Raw genomic sequence first — 17,690 nt, forward strand, 5'->3', positions numbered from 1 at the left:
TGTTTCCATGTGAACGATGACGGCACCTTCATCATATTTAGAAAAGCTGTGTACCCGCCACAGTGGACTCTGCCATCCATTTAGTGGGAAGGGGTGGGGCAGGAAATTTCTTTTCCGTTTGGTCCGACTCCATAAAGCTAAGTATCGCCTACAAAGCTGCTGTGTTCCACCTATCTGCATGAGTCTCCGCTCCACCTGTATGCATACACCCGCCGCGCTCTTCATTTGTTCCAAATAGGCCAGTAGGCAGAAGTTCTGGGAGAAAGATCGTTGTATTCCAGTCAATTTAAGGATGCCTGTCAGTCCCCCAAAAAGCAATTAAAACCTGGAAATGTCCTGGGACAAGAGGATGTCTGATCATCCTATTTTGTGCTAGGAGCACTTAGCATTTGTCAACAAGTCATTGATGGAGGTGAGAGTGTTGTACGACACAAATAATTATCCGGCCAGAACATTTGGTACTAAATAGCAAAATATAATTTAATGATAATTTTCCTTGAGGAATCTTAATAATCGAGGCACTCTAGTCATTTGAGGAATTGTTAACTACTTTCTTAGACACCAGAGTGGTTTCTAAAGATGCTTGAAGGTGCTACGTTCATCTGTTCAAAAAATGATATGCAATTATTTAAACATAATGTGAATATCCAACCATCATAATGCTCAGGAAGGAGCTGTGTCCCAGAGATAAAAGTCTTTTGGTCCAAAACCCAAAAGGTTTGACTCAAGCCATATAGTTTAAAGGTATGTAAACTTTTGAATTCAGGGAGTTAGAAAAACGTCTCTAAAAATGTCCTAAGTTTTCTGGCGTGTAGGAAATAGAAGCATTTTTTCTATTTGCTTTAACTGACCTAAAACAAGAGAGGTAGGGGTCAGACTCAAATTCACACAGTGAAGGTTTAAGCTTAGCTTAAACCTAGCCTGGTTTCAGCTAGGCTACGCTGTAATTGATAAACCAGCTAAAGCTAGCATAAAAAGGGTCTGAATTTATCTCACATCCAATTTCAAACTTTAGAGGTAAACGAAAATCATCATAAGTGAACACCAGTGTTTCTTTGTCCACTTCTGATGAAACACCACTCGCACACTGCACTCGCATTTTTAATGGCAGCTGTTCGAAGCTACGCTCTTAGCTGTTTGAGTTCATTAGCGAACAGCTAATACACAGACATACAAAAAAAAATACAAATATATCAAGACAATCTATATAAATATAATTTCTTAAAAAATATATTATGTCAACCAAATTTATAGAATGTTTGTCTTACATTTCCTACACACTGCTAGCTTGAAGAGTCAACATGGCTGCTCAGTCACAAACACCATAACTTAAAACAGAACAACACGCCTAGCAGCACATTTACAGAAGAAAAACAGAAAACAAACAATCTCAGGAAAGACTTTGCAGTAGCTACACACATTGATCCACAGCTCGTAGCACAACATTTTCACAATCATGGGTCAACTGGGGTTCGAGCAAGTAATGATGTTGATACATGTTGGTGAAAACACGGAAGTGATGCGAGATTCTCACCGGAACATAATCTTGAGTTGATATTTATTGGTGCTTATGGCACAGAATCCCGATGCTTCCTTGTTCTGCTCTTTGTAGGCCAATACTGGAAGTATAGCCTGCTGATGTCAGTCATGCTATATGCTGGTAGCTCTGGTTTAGCTAGCAAATTTAGCTAAACGTTTCAGGAAGCTACTTTTAGGCAGCTAAGCTAGAGCCAGTAACTAAGCTAACAGCTGCAGCATAACCACATATGTGTAGTACTGCAGCTGCTAATGTTGTGCTAATTAGCTCTAGATTTAAAACTAGAGCCATCAGCTCATAGCATGACTATTTAACTAGCTAATATCAGCTGGTTATATTTCCAGGATTGCTCTACAAAGAGCAGAACAAAGAAGCTAATTAACTAGTTATGTAGTCAGGCTACAAGCTGATAGCTCTGGTTTTAAATCAGTGTAGCACCACACATATCAGTAATGTGTGCTGCTCCTTTAATTTCTACCCAGTAGCGGTTACTTTTGCTCCTTTAAACTTTGTAATACTGCAGTCACTTCCTCTTGCATCTCGTTAAAAGGACTTGAAACCATTCCAAACTACAATTTTGCAGAAATCTTTAGCAGATTTGAGCCCATGACTTAAAAACGCCTCTCTGTACAACTTGTTCTTTGTTTAGTGGGGGTGAAATTAACTACGATCGGATTGACCTGAAACATCTCAGCAGGTTGGACGAGTTCAGCAACCTTTTCCTATTGATCTCAGCGGACAGTTCAACAGGCTCTAAAAAAAACTGGTGGCAGTTTTGGACCCATTTATTCCACAGAAAAATATTATTTTCTAAAACTGATTATCAGCCCAACCATTAACCTGACCTCCGTGCTTCTATGTGGACGAAAACATTTCTAGAGACGGAGCTAAGTGAACACGGATGTTTTTGATACCAACAACCAGTTTGAGAAAAAAAAACATTCCTGTGTGTAAAGAGTCTTAAAGTCCCATTAGACAGCAGATTTTCAGTTGGCAATTCATGAATGTGTGTAATATTTTACTATTTTCCACAGTCATGACGCTTTGCCAACCTCTCCATCACTTGCATTTCCTCACATTTTGACCAAGTTAGGAGAAGATACAGCTCTGGAAAAAAACATAAGAGACCACTTAAAATGATCAATTTCTCTGACTTGACTTTTTATAGGTATATGTCTGAGTAAAATGAACATTGCTCTTTCATTCTATGAACTACTGACAACACGTCTCTGAAACTCCAAGCAGAGATTTTGTATTTATTTGCACAAAATGAGAAATGGTCAAAATAACAAAAGAGATGCAGCGCTTCCAGACCTCAAAATAATGCAAAAGAAACAAGTTTGTATTCAGTTAGAAACAACAGTACTAATATTTTAACTCAGGAAGAGTTCAGAAATCAAAAATATTTGGTGGAATAACCAGGAGGTTTTCAGTCAGATTCAGTGCAGTGGACTCTTCATTTTTTTCAGGAGCTGCATGTGTATTTTGGAAAATTGCATGTTAGTGGTTCTTATCCTGAGATAAATCAAATGCCATGGGATAAGTTACCTTCTCACGGGTTTAATAATTGATTGCGAAGATGTGGGCATGTAGATAAAACATCGCTGCTGCCGGTTTTCTGGTAAGTGTTAGTCCAGTAAGCAGAAAACGATACCGTCATAAACACACGGTCAGTAGTTCTTACTGTAGGCTACGGGATCGGTCAAGTTTACCTACACGGGATTCATTTCACTTTTAAGCCCCAGTGTTTAAGTTACCACAGATAAAATGAAAAAGTTGCAAAAAATTTTGCTTTTAAGTGCAGATATTATTTTTAGACATCCACGCCGTCTGCTCTGAGATGTGGCGGCGAGAGTATTCAGTGCAGAAACACAAAATCTTACCAACTATTTTTGTCCAGCTTCTAGTGCAAATGTCTTAGTACATTTAAAATAAGGCAAAAATAACTCTTAGTTTTCAGAAAGACATAGGAGCCTGTTTAAGTTAATAATTATTTGGTATTGATGAAAAAGTGTAAGTTTCACTTAAAGCATGGGAAAAATCTCATTAGTTCAATCATATGCCAATGGAAATAGAATATTTTTTAGAAATTTTAAGAAATTATTGACTCAAATCAAGCTGAAAAATTACTTGAAAATCAGTTATGTCTTATTTCAAGTTTTCTAACATAATTGCAGAATAAAGTGGACAAAATGAGCTGGTGGGATTTGTGTGCTTTTGCAGTGTTTTCAATGTGATCAGTAGTTTTCTAAGTCAATAAATTACTATTCTACAAAATGAAAAGCAAATAACATTTGACATTAGTCCCACTGCACCTGTAGATATATGTGGACTGCCAAAAAAGAAAGAAAGAAAGAAAAAAAGTCTACAATACGATAAAACTCTGAACTTGAAAATTAATGGAAAAATGATGGACCTACGAACTGAATCCAATGACCACTGGCATCATCATAATCAACAGAAGCAGAACAGGCCAGTTAAAACTGCTGTAATGTTATTTTGTAAAAAAAAAAAAAAGCCACACATACCCAACCACATACACACACACATAAACACACGCGCACACACAGCACAGTACAGGTGTGTGCCCTAATAAATATTCCTATTTACAGGTGTACACCTCTGTCCTCTCGCTGCAGGTGTTGCACTTGACATAGCAGCACCACAGGAACTTGCAGTTGCACTGCCAAACGTGAGAGTACTGGTGAGTGTTGTATCCACGGCCGCAGCACATCAAGTCACAGCTGTTGGGCTGCAGAGCGGTTTTATTGCACAGGCGCCTCTGTGTTCCCATGCTGCCAGTGAGCTGGTCGGCCTCGCAGTAGTTGGGCGACCTTTCGATGTAGACCAGCTCCGTGTCTTTCGGCTTGTGGTAGGAGTGGGGTTTCTTGACCTTGAGGAAGGTAGGGCGCTTGTTGCGGCTGGCGCGGACGGGCTCCACGTGCACCGCTTGGTTGTACTTGTCTTTCAGAATGTATCCCAGCTGCCTGAACTTAGGCAGCGTCATCCAGCACGTCTTGGTGGTGCAGGATCCGGAAACGCCGTGGCACTTGCACTCCAGACGAATCCCCTTCTCGAGGACCTGCAGAGCGAAGGAAAGGGTTGAAAGAAAGTAAATGAGTTGAAAGAGAACAAGCAGGCAATAATTTTGCCAGACAGACATTTTGAAACAATCGTCCAACAAGGTCAGACGAACGTTTTCAGGCGTTTAGAGTGAACATTGGCATTCCAGAGATCTCAGAGCTGCTATGGCTAATGACTCAGAGGGCCGTTCTTTAACTCAAAGAACAAAATGGTTCATGACCTGTACTTGTACAGCACCTTCTCAAATCTACAGGACTCCAAAGGGCTTTACTCTACATTCAGTCATTCATCCAATCACACAGACCTTCACACACTGAATTTGTGTGGATGTGAAAGAATGACTAATGGGCTTTTCAGACTCCTTTGTTTTTTTTTCTTTCCAATCTGGTGTTGACTGACAGTCCTGTTGCTTCCCCACTTACCGTCCTTGACGTCTGCCACACTAAGACTCCCTAAGACTTACGGGAGGGTTAAACATGTCCACTTTACCCAGCATTTCTAAAACAGACTTTTGCGTCTGCTTCCTCACGCGTGCCGGTGAGGAAGCGATAATGCCTGAAGTCTGTGACTTGAACTCCAGATGTTCCTGAGTCACCAAAAGACAGTTTGCACTTGACTTGCACTCAAACCTTGAAACTCAGCTCCTCTCCTCTGACTCTACGTTAGTCTTGTAAATGAACTTTTTCTCATAGAATAAGAGTTGAAAGTAACTTTCTATAGTTGGTTTTAGTAAATGATTAATGTCCTCCTTCTGAGGACGTTATGCCAATGAATAATTGTCATGGTAGCAAACTGCAGTATGATTTCTTTGGAGTATTTTTTTCCAACCTGTACCTGCTAGGGACTGACTTGGGGGGGATGAATTGCAAACGTCTCTGGAATGAGATAGGCAAGATAGAGGAGAAAATAAAAATCTGTTGTTTTTTTTAACAATTTGGAACAATTTTTAAAACAAACATGCCTTTTTGTTTTTCTGTGATATTATAGTACACGCCCCTGGGGTGACGGTGGTAAAGGTGGTAGGAGTTTGTCCGGTAATTGATAGGTTGCCGGTTTGAGACCAGATGACTTCACAATTTCACAATCTTCCCATCGATAACAAGAACAAACCCAAGACCCCAAAATGTCTCCTCCAAAATGAATTCAAAGGCTCCCATGGCGACTGAAGACAGCCTGGTTTCTCAACACACGAGGACCTTTATAGAAAGGAGAGAAAGGCCTTTTCATGGCGTTGGCGAAGAACCTTTCAAAACGTCAGGCAGAGCTGCGGGAACATTCTCTGTGTTCCTTGGGCTGAATGACATGAGCTTAGCGTGTTTCCTTCTCGCTGAGCGGGAGCCCTGGCTGGCAATAGAAAAGCCTCTCCCTGCTTTTTAATTATTCCACTCTGATGTGGCCTCAGACTTTCTGGAGTCTCTTGGGGTAATTGTCAAAAGCCTGAGACGCGCAAAGCTTAGTGTGGTCGTGCCCCCCCCCCCAGAGACCTGGCAAACACTGAAATAATGGAGCTCACTGAAGTGAAATCCCGTCGAAGCTGCCACTGTTTGCCCAACAGAACCCGTGTAAGCCTTCTGTGGCACCTTTTACGCCGCTGTTTATTCTTCTCAAGACGGGAAGAAACGCTTGAAACACACTTACATCATCTCCCATTAAATATCAAAGGTTTTGTACAATAATTACAGCGGTATAAGTATAGTATGTACATACTATGTGCCTGACAGAGTATTACGCTGTGATTAATGTCAGACCTCAAGCATGGAGCCTCATTTCAACATACAATTTAGAGAAGCTGGGATAAACAGAAACAACAGAGGTTGTATGTAAAGTTGGGAAGCTGAGCTAATCCAAAGCAGAAGGAATTGCATATTGGGTTGTTATTTGTTTGTTTCTTTATTCTCTGTAATGCAAAGGACTCACACTAACAAGTACTGTTTACTGACAGTGAGCTACGACAGCGAACATGCTGACAGTGGGACTATGCTTTGCTACAAGTCTAAACATTTTTGGCCGAAGACAGTTTGGACCTGTTCAAGACCTGCAGGTCACATTCAGCCCGTGAAACAATGAATCCTGGTCACGATATACAGCTCAGGACAACATGAAGAGCCCACTGCACTGAACCCCACTGAAAACCTGGTTATTCCACCAAATATTGATTTCTGAATCCTATAGGTGTTTTATTTGCAAGGCTTTCCTTCTTATGTTTATTATCCAGAGGCTCTGTTCCTTTCTGCTTGCCCAGAACCTGCTTCTTTCTCTCCAGTCTCATAACTCTCTTCTCAAACTCCTCGTTGTGCTGCAGTGGATGATCGGCCAGATCAAGTAGACCCGTAAACTTCAATTCACAATCATATAACTCAGACTCCTCATTCTCAGGGGTAGATGACACCAAGAAGTCCCTCTTAAGGACTGGGTTATATATATATAACCCAGTCTCACCCGTATTAATTAATCAAATAGATCCACAGCGCAGTCACATATGGTGAAAGAACCTGCAGTTCTACTTCTCACAGATCTGTCCTTCCTTTCTGACGTTCATCTAATATGCAATTTCCTTTTGATTTGTACAAAAATAACTAAAAACTGGGCAAGGCTGCAGTTTCCATTGTGCTGCAGTGGTTTCGCTTTAAATAATCTTGACTTCGATCTGAAAGTTAGTTGACAAATTACAGAGCTCATCCCTGACTTAGGCAGATCTTTCCATTTGTGTTCACCGGCTTGGAGGTAAGAAGCCTGATGACAACCGGCCTCAAGCAACTGTGGCAAAAACTGAGCCTGATCCGTAACTCCACCCATGCAACCAACAGTCTGAACATAGGGCACAAAGCGGCCAGGGTTAGAGGGCACCAAAAGAATCAGGCATCACAATGACTCATAATGACAATATATTTGACTGAAAAATGTGAAACATTACTCTGAAGTTTGTCTGACACGTTTAAGTTCCCCTTAAACGGTGAGAGAGAGAAAGAGAGAGAGAGAGAGAGATAGAGAGACAGAGAAAGAGAGAGAGAGAAGCAGGATGAATAGTTGAAATTGTTTTACTGTTGTAGACAGAAAAAAAGAGCATAATTTTACATGCAATTAGCATGTACGAAACATGCAAAGACAAATGAGAAGCTTGAGAAATGATCAAGGTTAAAGCAACAAAGAACTGAAAAAACTACGATCTCATCTTCAGGCCGTTATATCTGTCAAAAATAATTTGCTGTCACAGTCTCAGCATCTAAACTAATTACTGAACTTCATGTGAGAAAGTCCTGCAACCTTTTGTCCTCCTAATTAATCATCCTCAGTAAAACTGAATCTGTCAAGACTATACAAACAAAGCATGTAGCCTAAACATGAAGTCAGCCTCCGAGAAATTACTCAAGTACGAGTAAAAAAGTATTTCATAAAAAGCCTAGTCAAAGCACTGAGTAACTGATCACCAGAGCATCGGATTTAATATTTAACAATGACATCAGGCAGACCAAAATCAAATTTTACGTAAAAATTCTGGTATTTTAAAGACTAAAATCTAAGAAATGTCAAAAAAATAAAGTAATTTTATAATAAGATTCAGGTAGAAGAAGGATTTTCCAAATCATTTTGTTTTTAAGAAAAATTTACCTATGAAGCTAATAGTTACACTTGGTGATGCAGATATAAGCCTTAACACACACCTGCAGGTTTACCTGGCAGACTTCTTACCTTTGCTGCAGAAACCAAATAAAAGACACTAACCATGGTGTTGTGTATAAAGACATGAGAAGACTATTTCTTTTCTCCATTCCTATGAAGTGTGCAGGAAAACATCTCAGGTTTAATGCCTGGCCAAAGGCCATCCATAGCCACACCAGATCACCAGTCTTCACCACTGGACACTGGATGCTACTGTGTCCTGGCTGTGCTTTGACATTCTCTCTGGTCTCCTTCTCTCTCCCCTTTGTCCATGGGTATGTGTCCAAAGGGAAGAGAGAGTTCCCTTTCCTGGGAACATCAACTGTCCATCAGTGCTTTCTTTCTTCATGCACAGAATGTTTGACGATCTGCGATACTCCCAATGACTGCAAAATAATCTATCAGCCCTTGAGCCAATGCGGTGTGGCAGCTATTGTGTACTCGCAAATTCTTGTAGCCGTAGATAGATAAGAGTTAGGCCTGCAGTGAGGACCGGTGCCAGAAGTCAGTCCGGAGGATGTTGCCGACTGACTTACTGCTGAAACACTCGAGTCCCAAATGTGTTACTGAATCCCAAACCACTGTGCTACAGTCTACACCAGACCGAGGCATTTTGCAGCTCACAGGCCTCATGCAGCCTGCTGTGACAACCTCTGCACAGGCCCGAGCGAGTCTGTAGTACATTACTGTGGCAATACAATGATGCAGCTTTTATTTTGAAGGCTACTACTGCTACAGTTTTTTCACTGAAATACAATCATTGGTGCACTGCTGTGCCTCAGCGAATGTGCTGAACAGCTTCTGAGACTTTCAGTTACCCCTAGTGGGGCCAGATAGTGCCATGTCAAAGCACAGTCGAGCAACCACTATGTTTGCTTTATAGTGGAGAAATTTTGATTTCTGAGTACAAAAATCTCTATTTTCATTAATAAAATTATAGCATTTTGTCTACAATGTGTTTTCAGTTAGGCTCCAAAATGTAACAAATGAACCCAAAGACCTTTGTTACACTAACTGTTTGGCCAGTAGGTATTTTTCTTTTCCAGATGCTCCATGAACTGTTTCAACCTCACTGGGGGCCATCGTCTGGCAGAAAGAAAACCTGGACTGAGGTTTATTTCTAAACCTGACGATGTTGGAAAGCTAGGTTTTCCAGTTAAACCTTTCATGTGCCACACAGGATGTGACTCGTTTGCTTCTGCTGTCGACTGCTTGCTTGTGTGGCCACTATCTATCGATCTGTTTTTCCTCATTGATCTGACTATTGTACTGAAATACAACAGTCAGGAAACACTCAGGGTTATATTTTCAAATTGTTTCAGCACAATAGCTTGTCACCTTGTATTTACAGCAGAATTAAAAAGCCGTTTACTTTTTATCCAAGTCTGGGCAGTAGGTGGCGATGTTAACTGGCTGTTAGATTATACTGAAAATGTTTTTCTTGAATGACAAATATAAAAGAGAGTTGAACTGAACATTTTAAACCCTGCTTCAAGAAAAAGTAAAAGACTAAAATAAATACCATACCCTACACTGAAATGGCAATAAAAACTGTAGGGATGCACTACATATCGGCACCAACATCGGTATCGGCCGATATTAAGTTGTTTTTTTTAACATATCGGTATCAATGAAAACTATCTGTATCGATATTAGTAACTACAAATATTTATTTTTATATGCTTCTGGTTGGGAGTTTTTCCAAAGGTGTTTAAACAGTAGTAAAGTGTATAAAATACTGGTAAATATCGGTTATCGGCCATCACAAAAATAATCCTGATTATTATTTTTTATATTAGAGCACAAAAACAAACTGCATTATTTAGATTATTTCTACATCACATCGATACTCTGTCCTGTTATCTTCACATGTTCTGTTTTATAGCACATGATCCAGATGGACAGTCATGGTTTTGGCCCTCAGCCTCAAGCAGATTCAGTCGAAGATCCAGAGTTTTCCATGTCGATCTCATGAAAACTGATGTTTTTAAAACATTGAGTGAACTCCCCCAACATTTCTGAAACTGGAGTTGTTTTATCATGACACAAATCTTGGCCCAACTTTGAATATCTGCTCATGTCAGAGAGAAAGAAAAAATGATCACGGGTATTTAGTGTTCCCAAACAACCCTGCTTCAAAGAAATTACCCAACGCATCCTCAAATGGGACATGAACAGATGAGAAAGTAACAAAATCTGGCAAAAGACTTTTTTTGTTCAAAATCAGTTTCTTTCAATATAAAACTTCTGAAACTTTAACAAAAACTACAGCTGTGTGTCTGTGTCTGGTGATTTTTTTGTTCAAAAGATGTTTTTTCTTTATAGAGTGGGTAGAGAATCCAGAAATATTACTGAAGTAAGAGTAACAATACGTCACAATAAAGTAACTCAAGTAAAAGTAAAAAGTACAGCGTAGTAAAAACACTCCTAAAAGCACAGTTTTTCAAAAAAGTTACTTAAGTAAATGTAACTAGCAAATTCCAAACTCCCGGTAGTATCAGCAGCCAGAGCGTGATTCATTTAAAAATCATTTTGTCTGTTTCTAACGTCCCATCCGACCACCATCGGCTGCCCAATCCTCACACACCCCTGTCCTGTTCACACAGACCAGCTGATCAGCTTCTCCTCAGTTCTTTGGCTGCAGTTCCACGTGTGGAATAACCTACCTCTGAAAATCAACCAAGTTTTTAAATCGCTTCCTAAAACCTTTGCTCTCACCTTTGACACCACTTGAAACATTTGTATCCATTTAAAACATTGTAAAATATCCCTTCAGAAACATTTGTTGCCGATGTTACTGCACAGAAGGTTCGGGGTAGAATTTCAAACATCTATAACTTTGGGCAAGAGTTGACGGAAAACTTTTTTCAACACTTTGTGACAACCTAAAAATAACTTGCTTAAAAAGAAGCCTTAAGTCTTGATGGGGGCCAACTGGGTAAATAAAAATATGAATAAATGTAACATGCAACAAATGTAACATTGATATAGTATCAAAATGAGAAATAGCCTACAACTCCATTTGTGTGTAACAGTGTGCTCAATAATAATCTCAATGATTGAATTTTTGCTCTTTATTAAATATTTTTGACAATAAAGCAAAGTTCCTCTCAGATGTTCTGATCTGGACATAGGTCACCAAGTCCTGGTTCATATTTTTCTGAATGTTATATCAGAGATTTGTTAAAAATCTGTACAAAGAGACACTGTTTACCTACAGTCATGTTCAATAAATTTGAATAAATATACCAATGAATCAGATTGCCTTTTTAAAAATGACTTCTAAGCAGATCTTACACCCGCTTTTCCATGAGCCCACATTTCTGTCTTTAAAAATAGTTTTATTTTACTGGTCTGATGTTTTATTCTAATTTTAAATGTTGTGCTTTCATTGACTGTAAGTGGAAAATCATCCTAATGAACAGAAAATAAGTTGAGAAACATGATTTATATAATGTGTTTCCCTTGGTGATAAGAGTTCCTCAAATAAATGAACTTTTTTAACAATATTCTAAATTATTCATTGGGTCCCATATTAGAGCTGCACCGACTGCAGTTTTCTGGTCAATCGCCGATTACCAAGCTTTAAAAAGTCTGACCAGCTTATTCCCATTTTGGCCAATGATAATTGTATTTTTTTTTCTGAAAAAAAACAACAAAAAAACAAGAAAAAAAATCTTTCTTGCTAAATATAGCAAGTTACTGACTATTGTCTGATGGGAGAGTAGAAGAGGACATTTTCTTTAGACCTTTGCTGAAGAAGGTAAGACTTTTTCAGATGAAAAGCATTGACCGTTTGCCTAAAATTAAGAAAATTAAGAATTAAGAAAATTCATAAATAAATAATTGATAAATAAAATAAAAGTGATAAATCAAATGGCTGATAAATCGGCGCACCCCTAATCTGTATTTTTGTGAGCATATTAGCAAAACATGTAAATCTGGAACTATAATGCTAATAGAAGAAACCTGAACAGTGAGCAAAATCCTTTTTTCCCCCACAAAAAATGTATCTTTGAAGGGACTTTTTGTTGACTTCCATTCATTTCTACAGCCTAAACCTTGCCCTTATCCTAACCCTTATCCTAACCCTTACATTCCTAACCCTGACCAAAATTCAGTTCACACCTCAGTCCCAAATCTGACCCAAAAACAGCGTTTTCAATTGCAGGGACCCACAAGCAGCAGTGGGTCCCCACAACGTAGTATGTGTCAGAAAAATCATCCCCACAAGGTATTACAAACTCTCTCACACACACACACACACACAACCTGAAGCTCGCTCTCATCTGTGAAGTAGAGCGACAGCAGCACAGGTTCCCTGATTTGACATTTAGGTCATGGAAATCCTAAACCCAAACATACCTTTCGGCCCACTTCGTTGTTGTGCAGATTCATGAGTGTCCTGGCGTTCTGCTTGATCTCGCGTGCGTCCACGAACACTTTGGAGAACCCCAGGCCGTAGTGGACATCTGCAGAGCAGCCGCCCCACTTCCAGCCCTCCTCCTGGTTGTAGAAACCCTGCTTCTCCTTGTCGCAGCCACAGCCGCTCAGAGTGCCCTGGGTGCAGGCCGCGGTGACCGCGTGGGCCACGCCGGCCGCTATGATGGCGTAGGTGAATGCGGCCTCCTTACTGCCTGCAGAGACAGAAAGATGAATGGAGAAAAAAAAGCAGTTTGGACGACAATTGCACACAACAGGATCCACTCTTTCAGGCCCTGTCAAGCCTCCTTACATACCTGGCATAACTGCTTCAGAGATGATTATGAAATGCATGAAGCAAGCCAAGTGCAATTCATTAATCAGACTCTCTTTAAAGCAGATAAACTTCAGGATGAAGATCGAAAACGAAAAGTTTAAAATACAATATTTTGGATGGGAGAAAAGCGCAGATGAAAGAATATTTTTTTGTAAGGTAATTTTATTTATATGGCACATTTTCAGCAAAAATGTCATTACAAAGGACTTTACAAGAGTTAGAGGAAATACAAACAATAACTAAAGAAAAACCTTTTTGTCCTTTTTATGACAAAAAAAGTTAAAAAAAAAAAGTTAAAAGTTGACAGGAAACCTGAAAATATCACTTGATAATTATGTGCTACTGGAAGTTTGGATGATTAACACCAGAACATCCAACTATAGTCTTAAGAGTGCAAACAGTTTTTAAAAACGTAACTAAATAAGCAATGCTTAGCCTGGTGGATGCACAAGTACAGCCTGGTGACCCACCAGGCTTATAATACACTAGCGGAAACCCTGTATGCATTTTTAACACATGACAAAAGAAATATTTTTGCATGACTTCTGGCCCGGTTCCCCACCAGCCGCCATGCTGGTCTCCACCCTGCGGAGGTGAATCTGAGAGGCATGCTCAAACCTCCCAGCATGAAGAGATTTCCAGCCCTATAAATCTGACCACTTCAGGCCAACTGCAGTTTTTATTAATTAAATTGGAGATAACTCCTGGTGGAGCGCACTTGGACCGCATCCAGGAACAGTCAATAAAGTTGCTGGATTTTAACAGCTAAACTTCTGCAGAGGCGCTTCTTCACACAGATCTGGTCCTCGGACGAATCAGAGGACCAGACGCAGCGGTGTGCCGCTCCGCAGACGCTCCGGTCCTCCGGTTGGCTTCAGGGGTTCAAAAACCGAGAAGTCAGTTTAAGGAGTTAAGCTGTCAGTGGGACAGAGCCTTCACCTTAATGCCAAAACACTACCCACTGCTGCGTGACCGCCAACAACAATCCCAAATTTATATATTCTTGTCAGGCGTCAGCGTTCCAGTCCAGTAACAGAAAACAATGGATTCGCACTCTGCAGGGCAGCTGGACCTGAGCAGCGCTCAGCGGAACTCCTGACTGAAATCTGTTCTCTGCAGCACAAAAACGCCGAGACTCCCATGTGTCTTTGAAGCGATGTTAAGGAGAGTCTTCCTGAAGCGAAGCACTGGGAATCGTTTGATGGTAAAAAGCTGCAGAACCTGGAGGGAAATTTGTAAACTTACAGTAAAGCGCCTGCCTGAACTTGAAGATTTTGAGGAGAGGAAGTGTTGTTTTTTGGGGGCTTTTTCTAATGAACATACATGGTTTGGCTGAGCAGCAATGAAAAGCATTTAGACCTCTCTGTGTGTGTTTTTCTTTTAGTGCATCAAATTCAGTTTTAATACTACCGCATCTAAAAAGATGCACTGCAAATGCATAAACTCTTCTCAAGTATTGTTCTCAAGTTTCAAGTGCAAATGTCTTACCCTTGAAATAAGACAAAGCTAACTTACAAGTAACTTTTCATCAAGATAAAGGAGTTTGTTTTAAGTAGGTAATTTCTTAATATTGATTAAGAAAACACCAGTTCCATTGGCAGATTATGTCACTTAAAACAAGACATTTGTTCCATAATGTAAGTGAAATAATCTGTTAATTGTGAGAAGTTTTATTTTATTCCAAGCGCATTAACATGTTTGGACTAGAAACTAGACCAAAAATACTTGGGAAGATTTGATGTTTTTCCAGTTAAGAAAAACCAACACACAGCAAAAACGCTAACTTTTAACAAGTCTGAAAATCTCAGTACACATTTTTATCATGTTATAAGTAAAATAATCTGCCAATGGAACTGGAACATTCTTCATCAATTTTAAATAAATATTTATTTAAAACAAGCTCCTACATCTTCTGGAAAAGTTACTTCTAAGTTATTTTCATCTTACTTCAAGTGTACTAAGATACTTAGGATTACTTAGTAAGGTTTTGTGTTTTTGCAGTGTTGGAGCTGCGTTAAACCCCGGGGCTGATGCAGCAAGACGCAGATATGCTGCGATAACGAATTGAACGTCCTGAGGGAGCAAAAAGACACCCGAAGCCCGAGTCTGTCCATCCGTCCATCCCTCCAGACAACAGGCAGGACGTTGGAGGACGGAGACGGCAGAGTGCGGGCTTGTTGGGAAATATTTGTGCTCTGCCGTCTGCAGCTGAGCATCGCCTGCAGCTTTGTTCCACAGACACCATCAGACATGAGGCTCACTTTCCCACAGAGCTGATGCAACGGGACTCTGCTCCAGGCTCCTACACATCTGTCCAAAGGTCGGAGGGTCAAGTACCTCAGAGGAATGTTTCCCCCTGGACCAAATTTCTTTTGAAAATTTATAGCAATTTTCAACAATCTGTCTCTGTGGTGGCATCTTTCCTCTTTCGGCTAAGGGCGACGCTGTCGGCTTATTAATGCAGAATAAAACATGCCAGTGCAAACACAGAGATGGTTTTCATTCATTAACAGGAGCATGTTTCCTAATTCGGCCTTTTCTGGGGCTTTTTTTTTTCGTTGCATCATGTCATATTCATATTAGGAATATATTTAGATGTTGTTTTGCTATCAGAGTCAAACAAATAAAAAACACCCTGCATTGCAAAAACACAAACTTTTACCAAGTATCGTCTGGTTTCTACTTTTCAGCAAGATACATGAGCTCGTTTTACGTAAATAACATTTAATATTGATGGAAAAAACACTAGTTCCATTGACAAATTATTTTACTGATAACAAGAGGAAAGTGCCCTTATAAGTGAAATAATCAACTAACAGAACGCAAACTTTTTCATCAATATTAATAAATTGATGACTCAAAACAAGCTCCTGTAGTTTTGGCTTATTTCAAGTTCCCCAATATATTTGCCCCAGAAAGTCGAATCAAAAACTTCTTGATAACATTTTGTGTTCCTGCGGGCAGACAGACTACCTACCCACTTTAAGCTCCTTCCCAAACACGGTCCTCTCCCCCAGGGCCGAGCAGTTCCAGCGGCCGTGCCTGAACTGGAACTGGCACTCGTTGATGCCCGCCTGGACTCCCTCTCCCACCACGATGATGGCGTCGGGGCGGCTCTGACAGATCGTCCGCTGCCGGGGGGCCAAGCCCGGGATCTTGTTGCAGATGATGCTGGCTCCCAGCGCGACGACCGACGACAGCCCCCTGCGACGAGGAGGAGGAGGATGAAGAGGAGGAGGAGGGGACATGCAGGTGAACATGCGTCCAGCAGCAGCAGATCAACAGCTACAGGTGTGCAGGAAGAAACGCCAGCAGCTGACTTTCTGCTTTCACCAACTCCTCTCTCTCTGCGGAGCTGATGGAAAACCTCACCTGACCTCATAACCCCCCGCTGTCGGGTCATCACAGCCAAGCTTCAGGGAATCCACAACTCACCCGATTTTCAGGTAAACTACTCCGAGGCAGAGGAAGAAATGGAAAATCCAGCGCCGGGTCTTCCTGCTCATGGTGGGGTTCAATCCTCTGCCGCAGCAGAAAAAAGCTCCTTCGGGGTCTCCAGGTGTTCCGAGCCGTCGGTCCTCAGTGCGTCCACGGTGAGTGGCAGCGAGCCCGTCCCGGTCTGGTTCGGTGGGAGTCCGGTTGTGGGAGCCTGCGGAGGGGGCATTATTGGAGCGGCTGGTCCCGGCCGCTCCGCTGTGTGATCCGGCTCGACAGTCGCGTCCGTTCTGGCTCTCACTCTGCGTGGGGCTACCTTTTTCTATCAGGGCGTGTTCTGCCTGCCGAGCGAGGGATCTGCCTCCGAGCCGCGCGCGCTCACAGCCCCGCAGCGCCGCGCGCGCTTCTGACCCGAGGAGCTGTGGAGAGTCGCGCGACCGGGATGAAAACGCCTTTTATTTAATCAGGGAAAAAACAGAAAGTTTGACAAAAGACGGCAACACGAGGCCACATAATAACGCACACCAAAACCCGTCAACATGTCAGCAGTTTAACTTACATTTAGTGAATATAATTCAATATAGCCTATAGGCACGTGCGCAGAGTGGGGTGCGGAGGGAGCACCTGCCTCTTTCATCCTCGATGATTTTTATTTATTTCTATATTTATTTCCATCACTTTATAAAACAGTAGCTCTAGTGAAACCTTCTCACTCACTGCGGCTGTCCGTCTCGGTGTCCGGTTCGCCACAGCCCGGGTCGGTGCCACCGCAGTGGCTCGGAAACGGAACCGTGACTTTTCACCTCGGAGGCCCGGTACCGCCTGACCCGGTACCACCTGGCCCGCCTCCGCCAGGCGCGTCCCGACAGGACCTGGGCTGGAGGCGGCCTGCCTGTTCAAGGAACAAAACCGAACCAGAAGCCAACCGCGCTCTGCGCGTGAGCCTCGACTGCTGCAGAGGAAAGTTTGGGCCCAATTAACATTTAGAGGTCACAAAGTATCACCTGAGCGAAAACACGGTTCCGACAACATGGACCGGAGCGTTAAATGAGATAAATCAAGATGTCCAAAATTGATACCTGGTGGCGTTTTGATGCAAGTTTAGTTGTTTTTTTTTTTATTTAATGAACTCATTTGAAGTTTTATGACTATTTTTGCATCATGACTGATAAACCACAGCAAAGCACTATTTAATACATTTTGATATTAAGTTGT

At 41.4% G+C, this 17,690-nt stretch overlaps 1 protein-coding gene across 1 annotated transcript; it reads right to left on the reverse strand.

The window, feature by feature from the left end:
* Nucleotides 1-1,204: 1,204 nt before the first annotated feature.
* On the reverse strand, nucleotides 1,205-17,463 carry wnt7aa (wingless-type MMTV integration site family, member 7Aa). Its single transcript, XM_055027073.1, has 5 exons — nucleotides 17,193-17,463; nucleotides 16,476-16,894; nucleotides 16,018-16,244; nucleotides 12,647-12,918; nucleotides 1,205-4,619 (listed from the first exon to the last, which is right to left on the reverse strand). Exons 2-5 carry the CDS (start codon nucleotides 16,544-16,546, stop codon nucleotides 4,140-4,142), a joined length of 1,050 nt encoding a protein of 349 aa, XP_054883048.1. The 5' UTR covers nucleotides 16,547-16,894; nucleotides 17,193-17,463; the 3' UTR covers nucleotides 1,205-4,139.
* Nucleotides 17,464-17,690: the final 227 nt, after the last annotated feature.

The sequence above is a fragment of the Poeciliopsis prolifica genome, unplaced genomic scaffold (genome assembly GCF_027474105.1).
Source record: "Poeciliopsis prolifica strain line A6 unplaced genomic scaffold, Auburn_PproV2 SCAFFOLD003, whole genome shotgun sequence".
NCBI classification, from domain to species: domain Eukaryota; kingdom Metazoa; phylum Chordata; class Actinopteri; order Cyprinodontiformes; family Poeciliidae; genus Poeciliopsis; species Poeciliopsis prolifica.

Bases quoted from the DNA above. Each gene is read 5' to 3' on its own strand.
- wnt7aa (XM_055027073.1), bottom strand. From the start codon at position 16,546: ATGAGCAGGAAGACCCGGCGCTGGATTTTCCATTTCTTCCTCTGCCTC. The intron at 16,245-16,475 runs GTGAGTTGTGGA...TCCTCGTCGCAG, and splicing joins GTAGTTTACCTGAAAATCGG to GGGGCTGTCGTCGGTCGTCG. The intron at 4,620-12,646 runs GTATGTTTGGGT...TTCGCTCTGCAG, and splicing joins ACAACGAAGTGGGCCGAAAG to GTCCTCGAGAAGGGGATTCG.